General features: G+C 38.9%; 1 protein-coding gene and 1 long non-coding RNA gene across 3 annotated transcripts; one reads left to right on the top strand and one right to left on the bottom strand.

Moving 5' to 3' along the window:
- Positions 1–3,742: 3,742 nt before the first annotated feature.
- On the bottom strand, positions 3,743–7,472 carry SRSF1 (serine and arginine rich splicing factor 1). Of its 2 annotated transcripts, XR_009222702.1 has the most exons (5): positions 7,193–7,472; positions 6,596–6,780; positions 6,058–6,230; positions 5,178–5,857; positions 3,743–4,275 (listed from the first exon to the last, which is right to left on the bottom strand). XR_009222702.1 is itself a non-coding variant. In XM_058560589.1 (4 exons), the coding sequence occupies exons 1-4, from the start codon at positions 7,384–7,386 to the stop codon at positions 5,663–5,665; spliced, it is 747 nt and encodes a 248-aa protein (XP_058416572.1). In that variant the 5' UTR covers positions 7,387–7,472; the 3' UTR covers positions 3,743–5,662. The 2 variants fall into 2 exon arrangements, 1 of the variants encoding a protein (XP_058416572.1); XM_058560589.1 differs by having other exon boundaries at positions 3,743–5,857.
- A 105-nt stretch (positions 7,473–7,577) lies between these two features.
- Positions 7,578–15,854, top strand: LOC131417316 (uncharacterized). Its single transcript, XR_009222703.1, has 2 exons — positions 7,578–8,347; positions 15,486–15,854. It is a non-coding gene; the product is annotated as an uncharacterized LOC131417316 (long non-coding RNA).
- The last annotated feature ends 3,078 nt before the right edge of the window (positions 15,855–18,932 follow it).

Raw genomic sequence — 18,932 nt, 5'->3', positions numbered from 1 at the left:
TTTCCCCAACAGATAGGAAGGCAGAGGTAAAGCTAAAGGAAGAAAATTTACCAAAAAATTAACTTAGGAGCTGATACAGAGATTAAGATAGTGGTCCAGCTTGCTGTTCAGATTCTTTACAGTAGGGATAATTTCTTGGTTGATTTTGTATCACAGCTCCCTCTAGTGGCTAAGTCATTTTCCCTAGCATTTACTCAAATAGAGGGGAACAGAACATTGTGGAAAAAAAAATCTTACCAGACATACGGCATCCCTACAAATTAATGTTTTGTTCAAAGCATATTTGGTAAGGATGACTATAGCATCCCAGAGAGGCTCTCAATTTCCACTCTTTTCACATTGATACTTCTAGCAATAGTTGATAAATTAAACTTCTAAGTTGTATGGTGACAGGAGTTAAGACACTTTCTAACCTGGTGGATTAAGACAACACCCAGGATCTGCTGAACTCTCTACCTGTTCTGTTTCATTTGTTTTGCATACATACCCAAATGGCAACCTCCTTATGCAAAGGCATGCAAGACTTTTCTCCCCAAAACCCAGCCAGGCACCTATTAATGTTTATTACGAGGTTATTTCTGCCTAAATTAATTTCTATATGACAAAGACTAATTTATTTTCTCTGTACTACAGAAGCACCAAGTGAGTTTTGTAATATAAAAAAAAATCCCCTCGATCCAAATCACAACCACCTTCAAGGTTGTCAGGTGCAGTTTTCAGAGTTAGCAAGAAGCACCCCCAAAGCTCTCAATCACAGGAGTAAGAGCTGGTTTAAGTATACTGCAACTTCTTGGGCCTATTTAAAGCAAAAGTTTTTGCCAGGATTACTATTTATTCAGCAAGACAATCACAACAGACACAATGAACAGATGATTCCTTATAATCTCTTTACTTCATGCCAATCCCAGCTTTTCCTATACGATCAGATTCGTCAAGTGTTCCTGTAAAGAAAGTACTGAGAAAAAATTATCCCCCAAAAGAGTATTCTACTGTATACACCAGGATGGCAGAATACTTCCTTCAGTGGAGTACAATTGTTTTGAGTCCACTATAGCAGAAAAATACTTAAAAATGTGGGTCATACCTTTTTTTCTTGTGGCTGCTTCAGCCTAGAGATGGGGAACTTACATCTCAATTAATAAAGGATCCACAGTAACAGGCCTGTTTTCGCCCACACCCAAAACTACACAAAAGCTTTAGCCCTGTATATTCTATTATAGTTCTACAATCCCTTATCTCAACTCTTGGGGGCAGATGTATTTGAAATTCAGAGCTGTTTGCGCTTTACAAAGGTATGGATGGTACACAGGTCCTGTATCATTTAACACTCTCAGCAAAGCCTGTGGCAACAGTGTAATGAAACACATCAATTATTCTGCAGGAAGACAGTTTAGTCAAAACGCAAAATGAAGACATCAATTCTGGTCAGGTTTTACATTCAATTAGCTCAACAACAAAAACACCTGTTTTCAGAGTTTTTTTTGGACAAGAAATTGCAAACCTATTTTCTACCTTTGCATTCTTCATACCGTGATAGAAACAAATTAAACCAAGGATGGTGATGTTACAACAGAACTTCAGTCTAATTAAGAGTTTATCTCCTTTTAATACTATTTATAGTAAATACATACACTTATTTCATTCGTAATTTCATTACAATTTCATATACAAACTCACATATAAGAAATTCATCTTCACAGAAACTTGAAAACAACACCTGCCCTAATGAGCAAGATGTTTCAGAGACAAAACTGAGAAATTTTAATCTCTAGAATCAAATCACTCAACTTAAGCACAATAAGTGGATATACGAGCACTTGAAACTTAGTAAAGTATAAAATTTAGGAAAAAAACATTTTAAATGAAGGGAATCTGTTCATATTCCACAGAACTGAAAAAAATTAAACTTACATTTTAAAAATAAAATTCAGATCCCAACAACTAGGAATCACAAAATGGGTTTCTTACCTTTTGTTTCCAGAGGTATGTGGGCTGTACAGCAAAGTGGGTTATTCAATCTGATGTTACAGAAAACAATTGCTTCTTAGAGATTTAAGTTTTTCCTTGGTTAGAAAATAACCAACTACAGACTCCCTACAATATTCTTAGGTGACACAAGTAGGGAGAAAACGGTAAAAATTCAAGCCAGCTTTTTTAGTTCCAAAAGAGCGACCTGCTTATCTAATAGCCGCCAATATAGATAGACGTTTTAAGTTCCATTTCCTAAGACTGAATGTCTGCATCTCCCCTCACAGGCTTTAGCTGTCTAATCTTAACTGCAAAACCTGTGCCCTTCTACCTTTCATAAATACGCATAAAGTCCTCTCTAATCTTAAAACAGCCTTTATACCAGTCAAGGAGTTATTTTCTATCTCACTTCAATGTGGGGTTGGAACTACTGGAACTTTTGGTAGAGCCCATCTTTCAACTTAGCTTAAATGCACTCAACTCTCAGTGAAGGCAATTTTCATTCTGGTCCTGTCTCCAAAACATTCAATGAACACAGGCTTGTCTAAGTCTAGCTCACATTATCCTTTCCAAAATTAAAAAAATGACGTTTTAAATAGTCAACTTTTCTGCTTCTTGAACATTATTTTCAATTCTTGCATAAAAACTAGTTACTTTCTTAATGACTCTATACCAAGAGCTTTACTTAAATATTTAAGGTAGAATTCCTAGATTTGAACTTGATATCCCTTCTCTTCCTCCTGACATTCCACAAGGTTCATTTAAATGTATTGGGTGGGTGACCTTATGCAAATCTCATTTCTTTCACTACCAAGACTACTTCTAGTTTTTCCTAGATTTGAAATTATGTCACCTGAATAGCTGTCTTAAATTCAGCTTCCAACTATGATTAGCACCCAAAGGAAATGTTAAGATTTCATTGTTTCTTTTGGGTGCAGAAAAAGAACGGTTTGATGGTTGTGACTAGCTATCAGGAAATCAGAAGAAAAAGATGAAGGATTTAAAATAAAAATCCAAAAAGATGAGAGATTTAAAATAAAAATCCCCAACTCAAGCAAGTTGAAAATTTAGCACCAAGGGGCTGTAAAGTAAAAAGATAGAAAAATGAACAGACTACAAGATATAACCACTGCTTTGGCATGTTTTGGATACAGAATAACTTTACAGTTGAGAAAGGTTTGCAAGGCAAATTTCTTAAGAATGCCCAGCTTTTTATTAGCAATGATTCACTCAGATAAGCAGTTAATCTTCTAGTGTACTATTCACATTTCAAAAAGAAAATGTAATTTGTGTTGAGTTCTAATCTGTGAGTAGAACATTTAATACTTACCAATTTTTGAGATGAGTTTCATTTAGAATCTCAAAGGCTATCTCTCCAAGTTAACATTAATATTAATCATCATCTGATTTTGCACAAAGCCTCTATGTAGTCTGGATGATCACCAAAAATTAAGCATCTATACATTTCTATCACTTTTTTATCAAACTATGGGAACCTTATCTTTCAGAGACTAGATTACCCCCACATTTACCAAATTACATAAACATCTGCCTTAGTCCCACCTTTTCTTATCTTCCCCTGAAGACTTAACAACAATCAACAATAGGAGATGGCTAATACCATTTATTACATATTATCTTTAATTTACTACAGATTATCTTTAATTTAGTAATACATAAACATAAGAGTTAGAATCTTATCAATTTAAAGTATTAACTGATAAACTAGTCACCCAGTTAAACTCTTACATGAAGCAGAAAAAGGACAACCATGCATAGTTTTTTAAAAAATGTTTATTTTTTTTCAAAGAAAAACGGCAATAGCCAATTGGAAACCTACTTATTCTTCAACTCCAATTTTGTTTTCTTTAAATTTAGAAGTGACTTACTGATTTACTATTTTAAACAAACCCCCCCTTTTCCCCTTTAAATGTTTACCATCTACTCGTGCTGAATCCTTCCAAGGAGATTGCTCCAGCGTTTATCTCCAGGTCCTCGCTTTGCTCCTTTTACCAAAAAATGCAAAACACAATTCCATCGTGCATCTTAAGGGCTCCAATCGTCAAAAATAGGAAAAAAAAAAATCTTTGGAATAGCCAATTAAGTTGAATAAAAAAAAAAAAAAAAGAAAGAAATCCACACGAATGCGGTTTGGTTGGGGCAGGAATCCACTCCTATGTTCCTGGTAATCTGATCCCGCTCCATGAATCCTTGTAATTCATCCTCCCTATCCTATCCACATTATGATTTGAATCCAATGATCCAGCTCCAAGGATTGGGATCCAGTGAGCCCTCTCCAATCCAAACCTTTATAACCAGCAAAACCAAAAAAGAGGAGGCAAAATGTTAGATACTGTAATCAAAAAAGGTTTCTGGGGAATGATGAGTTATGTCTGTCATCAGTTTAACAGATGTACATCAATAACTATCAAATTCCCCAAAACAAGTTTCTGAATGGTGTTCAGATAAATTTTAGAAACTTAATCATCATAGAGACTAATTGGAAGAAGCATTTTATATTTACAGTTCAACTGATAATGCCAACATTTGTTACTGTACAGCGTATTACAGGTTTTGTGGTTGCAAAAAGTTATGTAGTTGAAGTTTACTGGTATTGCTACCCACCTAAGTCTAAACTAAATCTAATGCTCCCATCTGCAATTTGTAAATTAAAGTGTTTTAAACATATGCGTCAATTATGAATATTAAAGGGAAAGATGAGACCTTAAAAATATTCCCAACTAGATTATCTACACCAATACGTTGGAATTCTATATTTTGCTTTCATTTTGTCTTAAAAAAATGAAATAGCAACGCTATATCAGTCACACAGAGGACATGCAGATTTAGCAGTATTGATATTATACTCTATCTGTTTGGAATTAAAGACACCCTGTACCCACATGTACACCAACTGCAGGTCACACATTAACAGTTGTAACTAAGCACTCTGACAAATTAGCCAGTTCTTCCCACATTAGTCCCTATTAAAACAAAAAAAGGGGGAAGGGAGCAAAATTGTTACAAAATGGGCAATGTAATTTTGCCACAATTGCCAAGGTTTAAACAAAGCAATCGTAGCTAAAGATAACTGCATAAGATGTTTGCAAGTGTTTTAAGGTAGATGTATATAATCATTTTCAACCCGTCTTTTAGTATAAGGTCAATACTGCCAATTTCATCTGTGACAATAGCACTTGGAGTCATACCATTGCCTCCATTATTGATCTGATCCTCCTCAATCCTCCTTTTGACAATCCTAAAATGATTGAAATGTGCTCCACAATCCTTAATCCAAAGCATTCTTAATCCATCTCTTCAGATATGTCTACAGAAAGACACATGAAAAGCAAGATAAACATAAGAACTTCCCCAGGTAAGATAACCACAAACACCCCCAACATCCCAGTTCACACAAACCAGAGCAGAATAGACATTTACACAATATCACAGTCTGAAGAGCATGGAGAGTTAACTAAATTAAACAATCCTGTCTATGACATCACTTAAAATACAATTTATCAGACATGAGGGGAATGTAGATGTTAGGAGCAAGGGGATATTACACAAGAATGCAATTCAACACTTGAGCCCATTCTGAACAAAACAGTTTGAATTAAAAAATGAAAAGATTGTACTGAGTAAAGGAAAACTGTATACAATATGGGTTCTACAAAAAGTGTCACCAATCATCTTATGTACGAGAGCGAGATCTGCTATGACGGGGAGAATAGCGTGGTGATCCTCTGCTTCTCCTTGGGGAGTAACTGCGACTCCTGCTGTTGCTTCTGCTACGGCTTCTGCTACGACTACGGCTTCGAGATCGAGATCTTCCATAACTTGGACTTCTGGGCCCATCAACTTTAACCCGGATGTAGGCAGTTTCTCCCTATTGAATAGACAGAACTTTCGATTGAAAGATCTAAGCTTTCACCTGTCTTCAGGCATGCTGAATGAATACAGTGTAACTAAAACCAGAAATCTGGCGCTTTACTTGGACACCCTTGCCTGAATCTTACCTTCAAATTCCACTGTTAAGACCAACTGTATCCAATTCTGGCCAAAGTAAAGAATAAGTGTATAACCTACCTCATGAGATCTAAACTTAGTGTTATCCAGTTTTCGAACTGCATAGGTCATATCTTCTTTCCGTACAAACTCCACGACACCAGTGCCATCTCGGTAAACATCAGCATAACATACATCACCTGCTTCACGCATGTGATCCTTCAAATCCTGCCAGCTTCCACTTGGAGGCAGTCCTGAAAAAGTGATTTTCTTTTCAATACCAATTATCCTAAATTTCACGTTAAACTTAAAGTTCACATTAGAACAAGGATTACTCTAAAATTAATGATTATATTTAAGATCCTAAATCAAGAGCTGTTAGGATTCTGGAATCCAGGGTCCAAAATTATTTACAAAGAAAGAATCTTCGTATTTTAGTTACTGTAACCCAATCTGGTAAATCCCCATTACAGTAAGCCTTGTTTACTAAATTCCCCCGAGTCACTAAAGTAACTTAAAATTCATCATAAAAACTTGCATTTGTCAAACTGGGCATGCAAGGTAAATTTTCAAGCGGCTTCCGTCCCTTCTCATCAACCCACACGCACCATAAACTCACCAGAGACAACCACTCTGTTTTCCGAACGCCTGGATGGCGGACCATAGCGGCCTCGGGGAGCCCCGCCACCTCCACCCCCGCCGCCGCCTCGGCCTGTACCACGGCCGCTTCGAGGAAACTCCACCCGCAGACGGTATCCATCGTAATCATAGCCGTCGCGACCATACACCGCGTCTTCCGCGTCTCTGCGTGATCATAGAAAGCAAAAGAGATGAGAACAAGGGCCGGGAAGAGCAGCTACCTCGGCCGGGAAGCTGGGCCCCGCACATGCGCAGCCGGTGTGGAAGAGCCCACATGCGCGGCATAATACGAATGGCCCCTCCCCCACCCAGAAGCACGCCAGGCGCCCGACCACGACACCCGCCCTCAGCGCCTCAGTTTCCCGCTCCGAGCCTGCGAGTCGGCTCTGGGGACGTCCACGGGCCCAGCCACCAGAGAAGCCACACCGACTCGGCTCCTTACTCGACTCCTGCATGGGCGATATCGTCTTGCCCCCCCACCTAGGAGCCCACCTCCCCATCTCTCTTTAAGGCCTTCGAGCCTTCCCCAACTCCTCCAACCTATTTCCCCAAGGCCGCAAGCCCCAGGCCGCCTCACCGCGGGTCTTCGAACTCAACGAAGGCGAAGGGCGGTCCTCCGCGGCGATTCTTGAGATCGATGTCGCGAATAGCACCGTACTTGTAGAACACGTCCTCGATGTCCTTGGTTCGGATGTCTGGAGGTAAGTTACCCACGTAGATGCGGCAATCGTTGTTCCCTGCCGGGCCACGAATCACACCACCTCCCGACATGGCGGCGACGAAAAGCGCGGACTCGAGAACAGGCCTTCCCACCAAGCCTAGCGCACTGCAGAGCTAACCCGCAGCGACACCACGTCTCCCGCGGCCCCTCCAAAATGGCGCCTTTATCAGCTCGGCGCACGGATATGAGGGGAGGGAGGAAGAGAAGCGGGAGGAAGCGGCTATTCGACCTCAGTGCGCACGCGCAAGAGCGTAACGGGTGCTGCGAAAAGTACGGTCGGGCACGCGCGACGTCACCCTCCGCGCAAAGGGAAAAAAAAGTTCCCCGTGTTCCCGATTTGTGGAGTGCTTAGCTAATGCAGAGACCCGCCGTTTGGTAAAAATTAAATACAGAGGCCTCGTGAAAGGGGTTATTAGTCCCTGTCGCGTCTTAAAGGAGAGCCAATTTCCCCAGGAATGAGCCGCTTTTAAAGCAACTCCGCGCCTTGAAAGGAGCTGGTGAAACCTACCCTAAAGCTTTGTCCCGCCATGCTCTGCGGCATTAACGGCCTTTGGCGGGAAAGATCCCCCCAGGGGCGGAGTCAAAGGGGGAGGGACCGCGCGGTTGCTTCGGAAACGGGGGCATCCTCGTAGAGTGCCCCTAGTCCGGGAGCTCTGTTGCCTGTGATGCAATCGAGAGCCAAGGCGTGACTTTTGTCCTTCCCTCTGCTGCGAAAGGCCGTGAACTGCTTAGACAAGTGTCTAATTTAGGGGAACCCCGCTTAGATTCCTTAGTAAATGTTCTACACTCGCACTGCTCCACCTTCGGTTCAGAACTTAACTCTGTATAGCTCAATTCAACACTCCTTGCGCTAGTGGCAGTCTTTCGTGCCCTGATCAGTCACTGATGGTACCTGCCAACTAAGAACCAGGCCTCTGCTTCTCTCTTGAATCGCCTATCACTAGACCTAGCTCAGTGAAAGTTTGCAGAATGAATTGTGTCTGTTATTTCTCCAACCACTTGCAGAGAACGGTAAAAGTGTTTGTGTGTGTGTGCGCGCGCGCATGTGTGTGTGTGCAGAATCCTGAAGTTTGTTCCTTTTTTAAAACTCGTGACCGGGCCTCTCAGGTAATGTAAATGAGCAAAATGAATGTGTTTGAGAACTGTGTCCACTGGAGACCACAGTTGCTGCTCAGGACTGATCCCGCTGGCATGCTGACCCAGGGAGATAAAAACTTTCTACATTTTTTTTCCAGAGACATCTGAAATCTGGATTTTTATGTGAAATGCTGGGATTTTTAAATATTAGCAATGAATTCGATTTTTTTTAAACTCTTGCAATCATAAGTTCCCTAAAACAAGTCCTGAGTTTAAGGATGATTTTCTTCATGTTATGTATTCATTACAACAATCCCTGTCCCCAAGGATATGAGGCAGTTTGCAGAGATACCGTAAAGCATTATTAAAACTGGATGCAGAAATCAAGGGGAATGGGAAAATTCGGGGAGAGGATTAAGATAAAGTCATGGACAAGGTTAGTACACAAAATGCCTGCAGTAACAACCTGGTGAGTTCCTAGAGATGAACTGCAAATTTGACTCTGGTCATCCCAGAAGTCACAGTAAAGAAGGAAACATAAGTATATTTAAAATCCAAAATGCCTTTGAAATTGGGAAAAAAAAAAATTGTTTAGGAGAAGGGCATGTTTTCTTAGTTCTAAAAGTTAATTGAAGGTTTTTACAAATGTCTCTCAGTGATCCCAAAATACGAATTCAGTTTGGTCCTCAACAGATCCATAGAGGATCTTTGGTAGTCCTTGAACTCTCTATGATGGTTTCCAAAATTGTCTATATGTGCTTGTACTTTTTTCTGCAAAGAGGATTTGAAATTTTAATCAGATTCTTAAAGGAGTCTGTAGATCCCAAACAGGAAAAGAACTTCTGAAAATTGTAGAGGGAGGGACAGCTTGTCTATCCTTTAGACCATCCTTCAATGATATTTTTTGAAACTGAGCTTTTAATAAAAAAGAGAAGAACCTGATCATTTTAAAAATGAGAAGCTGACCCGAAAGGATGCTATTTCAAGAAATTTATTCAGTTTCTAGCACTGTCCTATTCGGTTAGTAGCAGAAGAGATGAGTTTTTAAAAAATTGCAGGCATATCATGTATTGATTCTTTCATTCAATAGTTATTTACTGAGCAATTTTCTGTTTTTTTGTTTTTTTTTGTGAGGAGATCAGCCCTGTGCTAACATCTGCCAATCCTCCTCTTTTTTTTGCTGAGGGAGACTGGCCCTGGGCTAACATCCATGCCCAGGGCAGTGTGGCTTGCCAAGTAGTGCGTCGGTGTGCGCCTGGGATCCGAACCAGCGAACCCCGGGCCGCCACAGCGGAGCTGGCGCGCTTAACCGCTTGCGCCACCGGGCCAGCCCATTTCTGTTCTAACTTGTACCCATCAATTTAGAATCTTTGGGCTCATCTTTTGGTTGATTAATGTTAAGTGAATGATAACTGAAGTGATTTAAACATAGGTGCTTTTAATTTCAAGACATTTTCATTCCAGAAATAAGAAAACTGTGAATTTGCTTTGATTTATTCTTGTCTATCCAATTTAATGCAATCATTTCTGATTTTGTTCAATTCAGAAATACAAGGTAGAATTTAATATAGAGTAAATAGGGCATTCTTTTTTTTCTATTGGCCTCTTTTATTGTATTTGAATGTAACCAAATTATAGATTCTGGGGCCCATGAAGAGGTCAGAATATAGCAGGAAAGGTCTGGATAGCTGTTTATCAGGGTCTCCCAGGATGACATTAGCATGGTGAGTATTACAGTTAAGGGTGTAATCTTAGTATTATCAGTGTCCCAGAGGTAAAATTAACATATTTTAGTCCACAAGAGTGAAAAAACAAGAAAGCAAATAAACCCAACCATTTGTTCATTTGTTGGGTGTGGGGCAGATTCATTTTTGATAACCAGGATGCTCAAATTGTGCATGCCAAGATAACTGTTTTGGCAGGTCTGGAAAGCAGATCAGGCAGTTGCTTAGTAAATGAGGGATCAAAACAAAATGAGGTGAATCATTTTGAGAGATATTTCACTCAGATCATGGTGAGACCTGATAAATGATCCCTGCCCCACAACAGAGTATACCTCTTCAAGGACAGGAAAATTCATACCCCCTGGGTTTTGTGTCTCTATTCCCTGGACCGTGCTTGGTAAAGTTTGCCAATTCTCTTTCTGTAGGCTAATCTTCCTGCAGACTTTCTCTAAACAGTGTACTAGATGGTTGATGAGATTTCTGCCGACCAAATTACAACCACTTCCAGTTTTGCCTTCCGAGATTACATCCTCATTTTAATTAGGAGTTGAGAGTGTTTCTAAACTCCTCAGTTACACATTCACAGGCAATTTTGTGAATTGCTCCCACAACCAGCTAATTTATTGAGTGTGGATTTTACCAGTTTAATTTTCAGAAGCTGCCTTATTTTCAACACTGTTGCTATTATGAAAAGTTACTTCCTCAAAAAGAAACTTTAAATGCTTTCAAAACTTGGGGAAAAAAAAGAAAAGAAAAATTCAAAGAGTTAATCACTGTGAGGATTGAAATCGCAAGACCCAGTTTTTCAGCGGTTTGCCGAACATTTAAAACTCTATACCTATGGTGATAGTTACACAACTCTGTAAATATACTAAAAATCATTGAATTGTACGCTTAAATTGAGTAAATTGTATAGTACATAAATTATAGCTCAAAACTGTATTTAAAAATGACTGGGGAAAAAAATGTCTCCACAATCAGCAAAATCACTCTCTAGTACCATTTCTCTAAAGGCATTATCGAGAGTGGGGAGTGTTCTAGAGTAATTTGCACTCAAATATGGCTTCCCTAATCTGGAAATTCTGTTTTCAGTATTCATCTGTCAATCCCTACTGTGTTCCCTGGGGATAACTTTTTTACTAGATAAAGAGACACTTAACAAAGATTAGGAATACTTGATTCTACTGTGTAGAGGAGTTACCTCAAGGAACAGTTCACTTGCATAATTCTCTCTTCTTTGCTGCACGTGTTTTAGTGGAAATAGTACAAAAGGAGGAAATAGGATATATCTTTTTATTTCATTTATATTTGTCTCATTTTCCCTAGTAAACTATGTTGAGGACAGATTTCTGCTGTAACTCCCTTAATGACCGGTAAATTCTCTGTTAAGACGAATATTATTGAGTATTTACTGACTGCTCTTTGAAAAAAGTGGGACATTAGATGAGCAGAATGTTGTTTCTATGGAAACTTCGTCATGTTGCTGTCAGTGGATAGACACAATGGGTACAAGGATTGTTTCTCATTTCACTGTATAATAATGGTGGCCACTTTTCAAGCCCAAATAAGTCATCTAATAATATAGTCTTGGTAATCTTATTTTAGAACTGGCCTCCCTCATTCTTTGATTCTTCTTGTATTGTTTTTGGCTAATTCTTCCCATCTTTATTGTTCTGTTATTGATAACAATAGGATATGATTTTGCCAGAAAACAGCTCTTAAAATGATCTGTTACAAAGAGAGATATTTTTACCATATCTTCCTCTTCCTGTTATTACTCTCTTGCTCTCTATTCCTGCTTAATTCTTTCTCTTAAAAATTAAAACTCATATTCATATTGTATATTTTTTAACTGGAGTAAATGGCTCTTTAATGACTTATATTAAAAATATCGCAGATACGCTTTATTTGCTAAAAATGTTACCTTTTTGGCAATTTAATCTTATAATGTGATTCTTATATAAGTGTTAGCTATTATTAGTAGTAGAAATGGTATTATATGTTAATAATGCTGCCAAGTATGTTAGAAATAATTTCAATAAAAATTTTTTTATTTGAAGTTTTGAGAGTCTGGCTATTTTTTTTTCCTCTGTTGTCTTAAAAGCTATCCTAGATTAGCTGAAAACTCTCAGAATTACTTTTCTAAATTTACTTGTAGAGTTGAGTAGTTGCAACATAGACTACATGGCCCACAAGCCTGAAATATTTACTATCTGGCTTTTTATGGAAAAGTTTGCCAACCTCTGACCAAGAGGAAAATAGCCCCTTTTCATAATTTTTGCTTAAATCTAATTCAAAAATTCAGCTTTGTCATATTCTCTCTCTTGTAGGTGTTTTTGTAATGGGTAATATCTTATATTGTTAATAGTTGTAAACATAAGTAATACCCTTTTTCAAGTGATATATTGCTTACACATGCTTCATCAGCCATTACTACAGTTTAGTGATAAGGTACCAAGAGCTGGTAGAAACAAACTCTCCTGCAGGTCTGCCCAGCCTAGAAGAGGAGGTGTTGCTCTGCTCCAATTGGTTGCATTTTTTTCTGTAGTCTCATTGACTCAGAATTGCTCAGTGCAAGAGTGTAGCTTTCTGTAACCTTTCTTGCATTGAAATAATGTTGCCTGCAAAGAATACATAACAGTTTTTTTCATTGAGGTAACGTTGGTTTGTAACATTATATAGGTTTCAGGTGTACGTCATTATAATTCGACTTCTGTGTACACTACATCCTGTTCACCACCAAAAGTCTAGTTTCCATCTGTCACGGTACAAATGTGCCCCTTTACCCATTTCGCCCTTCGTTCAACTTCTTTCTCCCATCTAGTAACCACCAATCTGTTCTCCATCTGACTTATTCCACTTAGCATAATACCTTCAAGGTCCATCCATGTTATCACAAATGGCAAGATTTCATGTTTTATTATGGCTGAGTAGTATACCATCGTATATGTATACTGTATCTTCTTTATCTGTTCATCTGTCAGCAGGCACTTAGGTTGCTTCCAAGGCTTGGCTATTGTGAATGATGCTGCAATGAACGTAGAGGTACATATATCTTTTCGAATTAGTGTTTTCATGTTCTTTGGATAAATACCTGGAAGTGGAATAGCTGGATCATATGATTGTTCTATTTTTAATTTTTTGAGGAATCTTCATACTCTTTTTCCATAGTGGTTGCACTAGTTTACATTCCCACCAGCAGTGTACGAGGGTTCCCTTTTCTCCACATCCTCTCAACATTTGTTATTTCTTGTCTTTTTAATAATAGCCATTCTGACGGGCATGAGGTAATATGTCAGTGTGGTTTTGATTTGCATTTCCCTAGTAAGTAGTGATGTTGAACATCTTTTCATGTGCCTGTTAACCATCTGTATTATCTTGGGAAAATGTCTGTTCAGATCCTCTGCTCATTTTTTAATCGGGTTGTTTGTTTTGTTGTTGTTGAGTTGTTTGAGTTCTTTATACATTTTGGATGTTAACCCCTTATCAGATGTGTGATTTGTAAGTATCTTTTCCCAATCAGTAGGTTCTCTTTTCATTTTGTTGATGGTTTCCTTTGCTGTGCAGAGGCTTTGTAGTTTGATGTAGTCCCATTTGTTTATTTTTGCTTTCGCTTTTCTTGACTGAGGAGATGTATTCAAAAAGATACTGCTAAGACTGATGTGAAAGAGTGTACTGCCTATGTTTTCTTCTAGGAGTTTTATGGTTTCAGGTCTTACATTCAAGTCTTTAATCCATTTTGAGTTAATTTTTGTGTATGGTGTAAGATAGTAATCTAGTCTCATTCTTTTGCCTGTGGCTGTCCAATTTTCCCAACACCATTTATTGAAGAGACTTTTCTTTCCCCATTGTATATTCTTGGCTCCTTTGTCGAAAATTAGCTGTTCGTTTATGTGTAGGTTTATTTTTGGGCTCTCAGTTCTGTTCCATTGATCTGTGTGTCTTTTTTTGACAATACCATACCGTTTTGATTACTATCGCTTTGTAGTATACTTTGAAATCAGGAAGTGTGATACCTCCAGCTTTGTTCTTTTTTCCTCAGGATTGCTTTGGCTATTTGGGGCCTTTTGTTTATAACATGTTTTGTTCTAAGTAAATATCTGTTAATGTCCACTCATGGTGGAATTTGCAGATGGAATTTCCAAAATTCGCATATTGTGTTCTACAGTTCTAGGATCCCACCCGCTTTCAGACTGGTGCTGATACTAACGAGCTGGTCTCAGAGGGCTACTAGATATGGATACTTGTGTAGTCTACAATCTAGACCCATGCCCCTGGGATCCTTCCTTGTCTGGCTCCCATCTGCCTTCATGTGGCCTGGAGCCACTCTACCTCACCAGCTGCAATTCCTTCCAAGTTAATTTCTACTCTTTGTAGAATTCAGACTCCAGGGGTGACAGATTTTTTCCCCTTGGCTCAGAGTCTCCATTTCCTGTCTTGGGATCTATCTTTATATAAGATGAGTGAGAATGAGAATGTTTGACCTTATAGAAATTTCCTCTCTTTTCTACAGGAATGTAACCTCTCCCTCTACTTCCAACAGAACAATTTCATCAGGTCATAATGAGCCAACATTGATATATTTTCCAAAGTCTAGGTTGTTCACAGTTAACACCACATGTAGGACATTCTCAGTACATAGTCAAGATTGAACCTTGCCAGCCAAACATGGTTCAGTACATTTTTCCTTTTCGGTTCCACTTCCTAGTAAGTGATGAAAAACAAGTCTGAATATCCTTTATTTGGTCTTCTGGATCTCAGCCTCTGATACAGTGCAAGCACAGCTTAAACAAGAACACACACATGCCTGCAAAAACTTATCTACATCATGTAAAGATAAAATATTTTATGTATACATTCCTAATCCTCTATAATAATATTGCAGTGGCCTAGCATATCTTCATCAAAAACAATAATTTATATACCCAAGTAATATATTCAGCTTCTCAATCTAAAATGTCTGCATTCAGGGGCCGGCCACATGGCTTAGCGGTTAAGTGCGCGCGCTCCGCTGCTGGCGGCCCGGGTTCGGATACCGGGCGTGCACCGACGCACCACTTCCCCGGCCATGCTGAGGCTGCGTCCCACGTACAGCAACTAGAAGGATGTGCCACTGTGACATACAACTATCTACTGGTGCTTTGGGGGGAAATAAATAAATAAATAAAATTTAAAAATAAAATAAAATAAAATGTCTGCATTCAGAAAAAGCTTTCTTCTAATTTTTCCCAAGATGAGTCTGTCTTTTGACTAACTTGATATTGTGGATAGATAGCTTAGTGGAAAAGAAGGTTGAAGTTCTTGCCTAAATTAAGTTTTTTTGTTTGTTTGCTTTTTGTTTTTTTTAGGGAGGAGATACGGCCTATGCTGAAAAAAAGTTGAGAAATTCCCTCCACGTACCACGTGGAGAAACAGAAGTGTCCCTGGCCACACAGGACGCAGCTTCTAGTGCTACTCAAATATATAACTGGAGGGAACGTGATGGAGCCCTTCTGCCTTTCTGCGTTTCTGAAGGATGCCTCCCTTGTGGAAAGGCTGACAGTATGATAAAAGCCTCCTGATTAATACAATGCTTTTCTCTGTTGCTCGGGGCTTATCTATGTGTTTTTTTAACAACCAACTAGTTGGGAAAACATCTCAGGCTCCCTCTTGCTAATCTGTTTGGTGTACTGAGCAGCAGCTCATTTTGGAAAAATATAGGCTTTGGACTAAGCAGATTTGAATTTGAATCCTGACACCTCCACTTAATAGTTATATTATCCTGGACATCTAAATCAATGTAGATTCATCTCTTCATATATTCATTCTCACTCCTACCATTTATCAAGCACTCTCGCTATGCCAGGCCCTAGGCTGGACTTCAGGAGTACAAAGGTAAAGAAACATGACCCTGCCCAGGACACTTTGCCCTGGGTCTGCCACAGTAGTCTACAAGCATTCCTGACCACTCGTACCATCGATAAAACATTTCTGAGCACAACCCCTTCATGAATTATGTTTTTATATATCATGTACATGACTTCTACACTATTCTATTGTGTACACAATAGGACATTTGATTAAAAAATATATAGTATTGTATTACATACCCTCTGGTGCGTATACCCAATTTTGGAGATTACTGGTTTAGTGGTAAATTTTCTGAACTTCATTTCCCTCTTCATTAAAATTGTGGTGATGAAATCTTTCTCACGGTATTTCTTTTTTTATAGAACTATTTTTTTATTGAGATACAATTGACATATAACATTGTATTAGTTTTAGGTGTACAACATAATGATTCTTTTTTTTTTATATAATTTTACTTATTTATTTTTCCCCCCAAAGCCCCAGTAGATAGTCGTATGTCATAGCTGCACATCCTTCTAGTTGCTGTATGTGGGACACAGCCTCAGCATGGCCGGAGAAGCGGTGCTTCGGTGCGCGCCTGGGATCCGAACCCAGGCCGCTAGCAGCGGAGCGCGCGCACTTAACCGCTAAGCCATGGGGCCGGCCCCTGTACAACATAATGATTCGACATATGTATATATTGCAGTGATTATCACAATAAGTTTAGTTGACATCTATCACCACACAGTTAACAATTTTATTTTCTTGTGATGAGAACTTTTAAGATCTGCTCTCTTAGCAACTTTCAAATTTACACTACAGCATTGTTAATGATAGTCACCATGCTGTACGTTACATCCCCAGGACTTATTTAACTTATAGCTGAAAAGTTTGTACCTTTTGACTGCCTTCACCCAATTCTCATGGTATTGTTGCTCATTCATTCACTTAACAAATTTCACTGATCACTCTTCAGTATTAGATTCTGCCTGAGAGACTAGAGATAGAGTGCTAAATGTCAATTGTATTTTTTAATGTCTAAAGGGAGACTTCTGTTGGAGGGGGATACTATTTATACTTATGCTTTAATTGATATTCAATATATTAAAATTCTTAAATTTTAAAATCTAGCTTTTCTTAAGTCTTTAAGCCCAACTTAAAAGTCTTGATAATGATTATCTAATTGTATGTTATATAAAGATAAGATCCTTTATTTTTACTTGTTCTGTGATTAATGTTCAATCAATACTTTTGTTTAAAAGATTAAATCCTCGGGCCGGCCCCATGGCTTAGTGGTTAAGTGCGCGCGCTCCACTGCTGGTGGCCCAGATTCGGATCCCGGGGACGCACCGACGCGCCGCTTCTCTGGCCATGCTGAGGCCGCATCCCACATACAGCAACTAGAAGGATGTGCAGCTATGACATACAACTATCTACTGGGGCTTTGGGGGAAAAATAAATAAATAAATAAAATTAAAAAAGAAACCTCAAATGAAAATTTAAAAAATAAATAAAAAAATAAAAGATTAAATCCTCAAAAATTTAGCATATTATATAAATCATCAAATTTCATTAAAAATTTAAAGTAATTACACATTTAATGTATCTGATTCTCTCAGACACTTCAAATTCCCAACACTGGTCCTACATTCATCAGGGTTCGATTCAGGAAACAGAAACACTCTAGGTGTTTTAAGCAGAAAGGAGTTAGATATGGGAGATTAGGTATTTGCAAAAATGTTGGAAGAAATGGGGGAGCAGGCTCAAGGCACACTTCCACTTGTGACTCTGGAACATTGCAGAACTGATATATCAAGAACATTGCCTCCTTTGCGACAGTCAGGAAAGTGGAGCTCAGGAGGCCAGAACCTGAACTATTGAGATCAAAAAGTTCCCAGCACACCGCCTAAGATGCCTTTCAGGAATCATAGCACCAGGATCAAGAAGCTGTAGTGGCCACTACCACAATTGCCTCAGCACTGAATTGTGCTATCTGGCTGCCACTGCTGCAATTGCTTCTCAACACCCAAGAAGCTAGAGACAGGACACTGGCAACCCCAAATTTCACCAGCACTGCACACTGCAAAGTGTCAGGATGATGGACAGTGCCACGCTTCTATCTTCTGTCTTATTTGATCATTGTTGCTCATGTGTATGTTGTGACTCTTCTAAGTGAATTGAAATCTCCATGAGGAAAGGTGTCATGACTTCTTTTTATTTTTCAGCCTGTAGCACAGGCACACGAAAGTTGCTCAGTAAATATACATTGATGCTTAGGTATTCAACATATTGATATTTGATACTATCCTTTTGATACCTTGGTTTTGGTTGATTATCCTAATCTTGCATCTCCTTTAGCCCAATGTCCATTGTGCCAACCATAAGCAACTGAGCATGCACAGTGAGTACTACTGAAATGGGAAAGAAGAGCTGGATCACTTCCATTGGCAGTTGGTCAGAGACATCCATTGTAGACATTATTGTGTAGCTATTATGCTGCTGATAGTAGATATTTAGTAGTGGTTGTCTACAACAAAAAGTTTTTGAGTTTGTTGTATTAGGGCATCAGTACATCTAATTGGTGTACTTTCATTTATCCCCGAGCCCTAGCTGCACAAGTGTGTTGGGAATGGTACCCATATATAGCACTCATGGCCATCATGCAAATCTAATATAAAGAAAGATTTCCTATTGTGACACTACCCACCAACAGAATAATTATGAAATTCTATTTAAAAAATTAACCAAATCCTCTTCAACTTTTAGATTGAAATCACAAATATTACACCTTTCCAAACAAAAGCATGATTCTAGAAGACTTCTGGTTTTTAAGATGGCAGAGTAAAGATGTTTCTGTCCCATTCTCATCTCAAAAAAAAAAAAACACAAGAACAGAAATTAGAAGTACAAACTCGGGGCCGGCCCGGTGGCGCAAGTGGTTAAGTGCCTGTGCTCCGCTGCAGCAG

The sequence above is a fragment of the Diceros bicornis genome, chromosome 18 (genome assembly GCF_020826845.1).
Source record: "Diceros bicornis minor isolate mBicDic1 chromosome 18, mDicBic1.mat.cur, whole genome shotgun sequence".
Classification (NCBI taxonomy): domain Eukaryota; kingdom Metazoa; phylum Chordata; class Mammalia; order Perissodactyla; family Rhinocerotidae; genus Diceros; species Diceros bicornis.
Note: the sequence above shows the minus strand (reverse complement) of the source record. Positions and strands in the feature narration are given on the sequence as shown.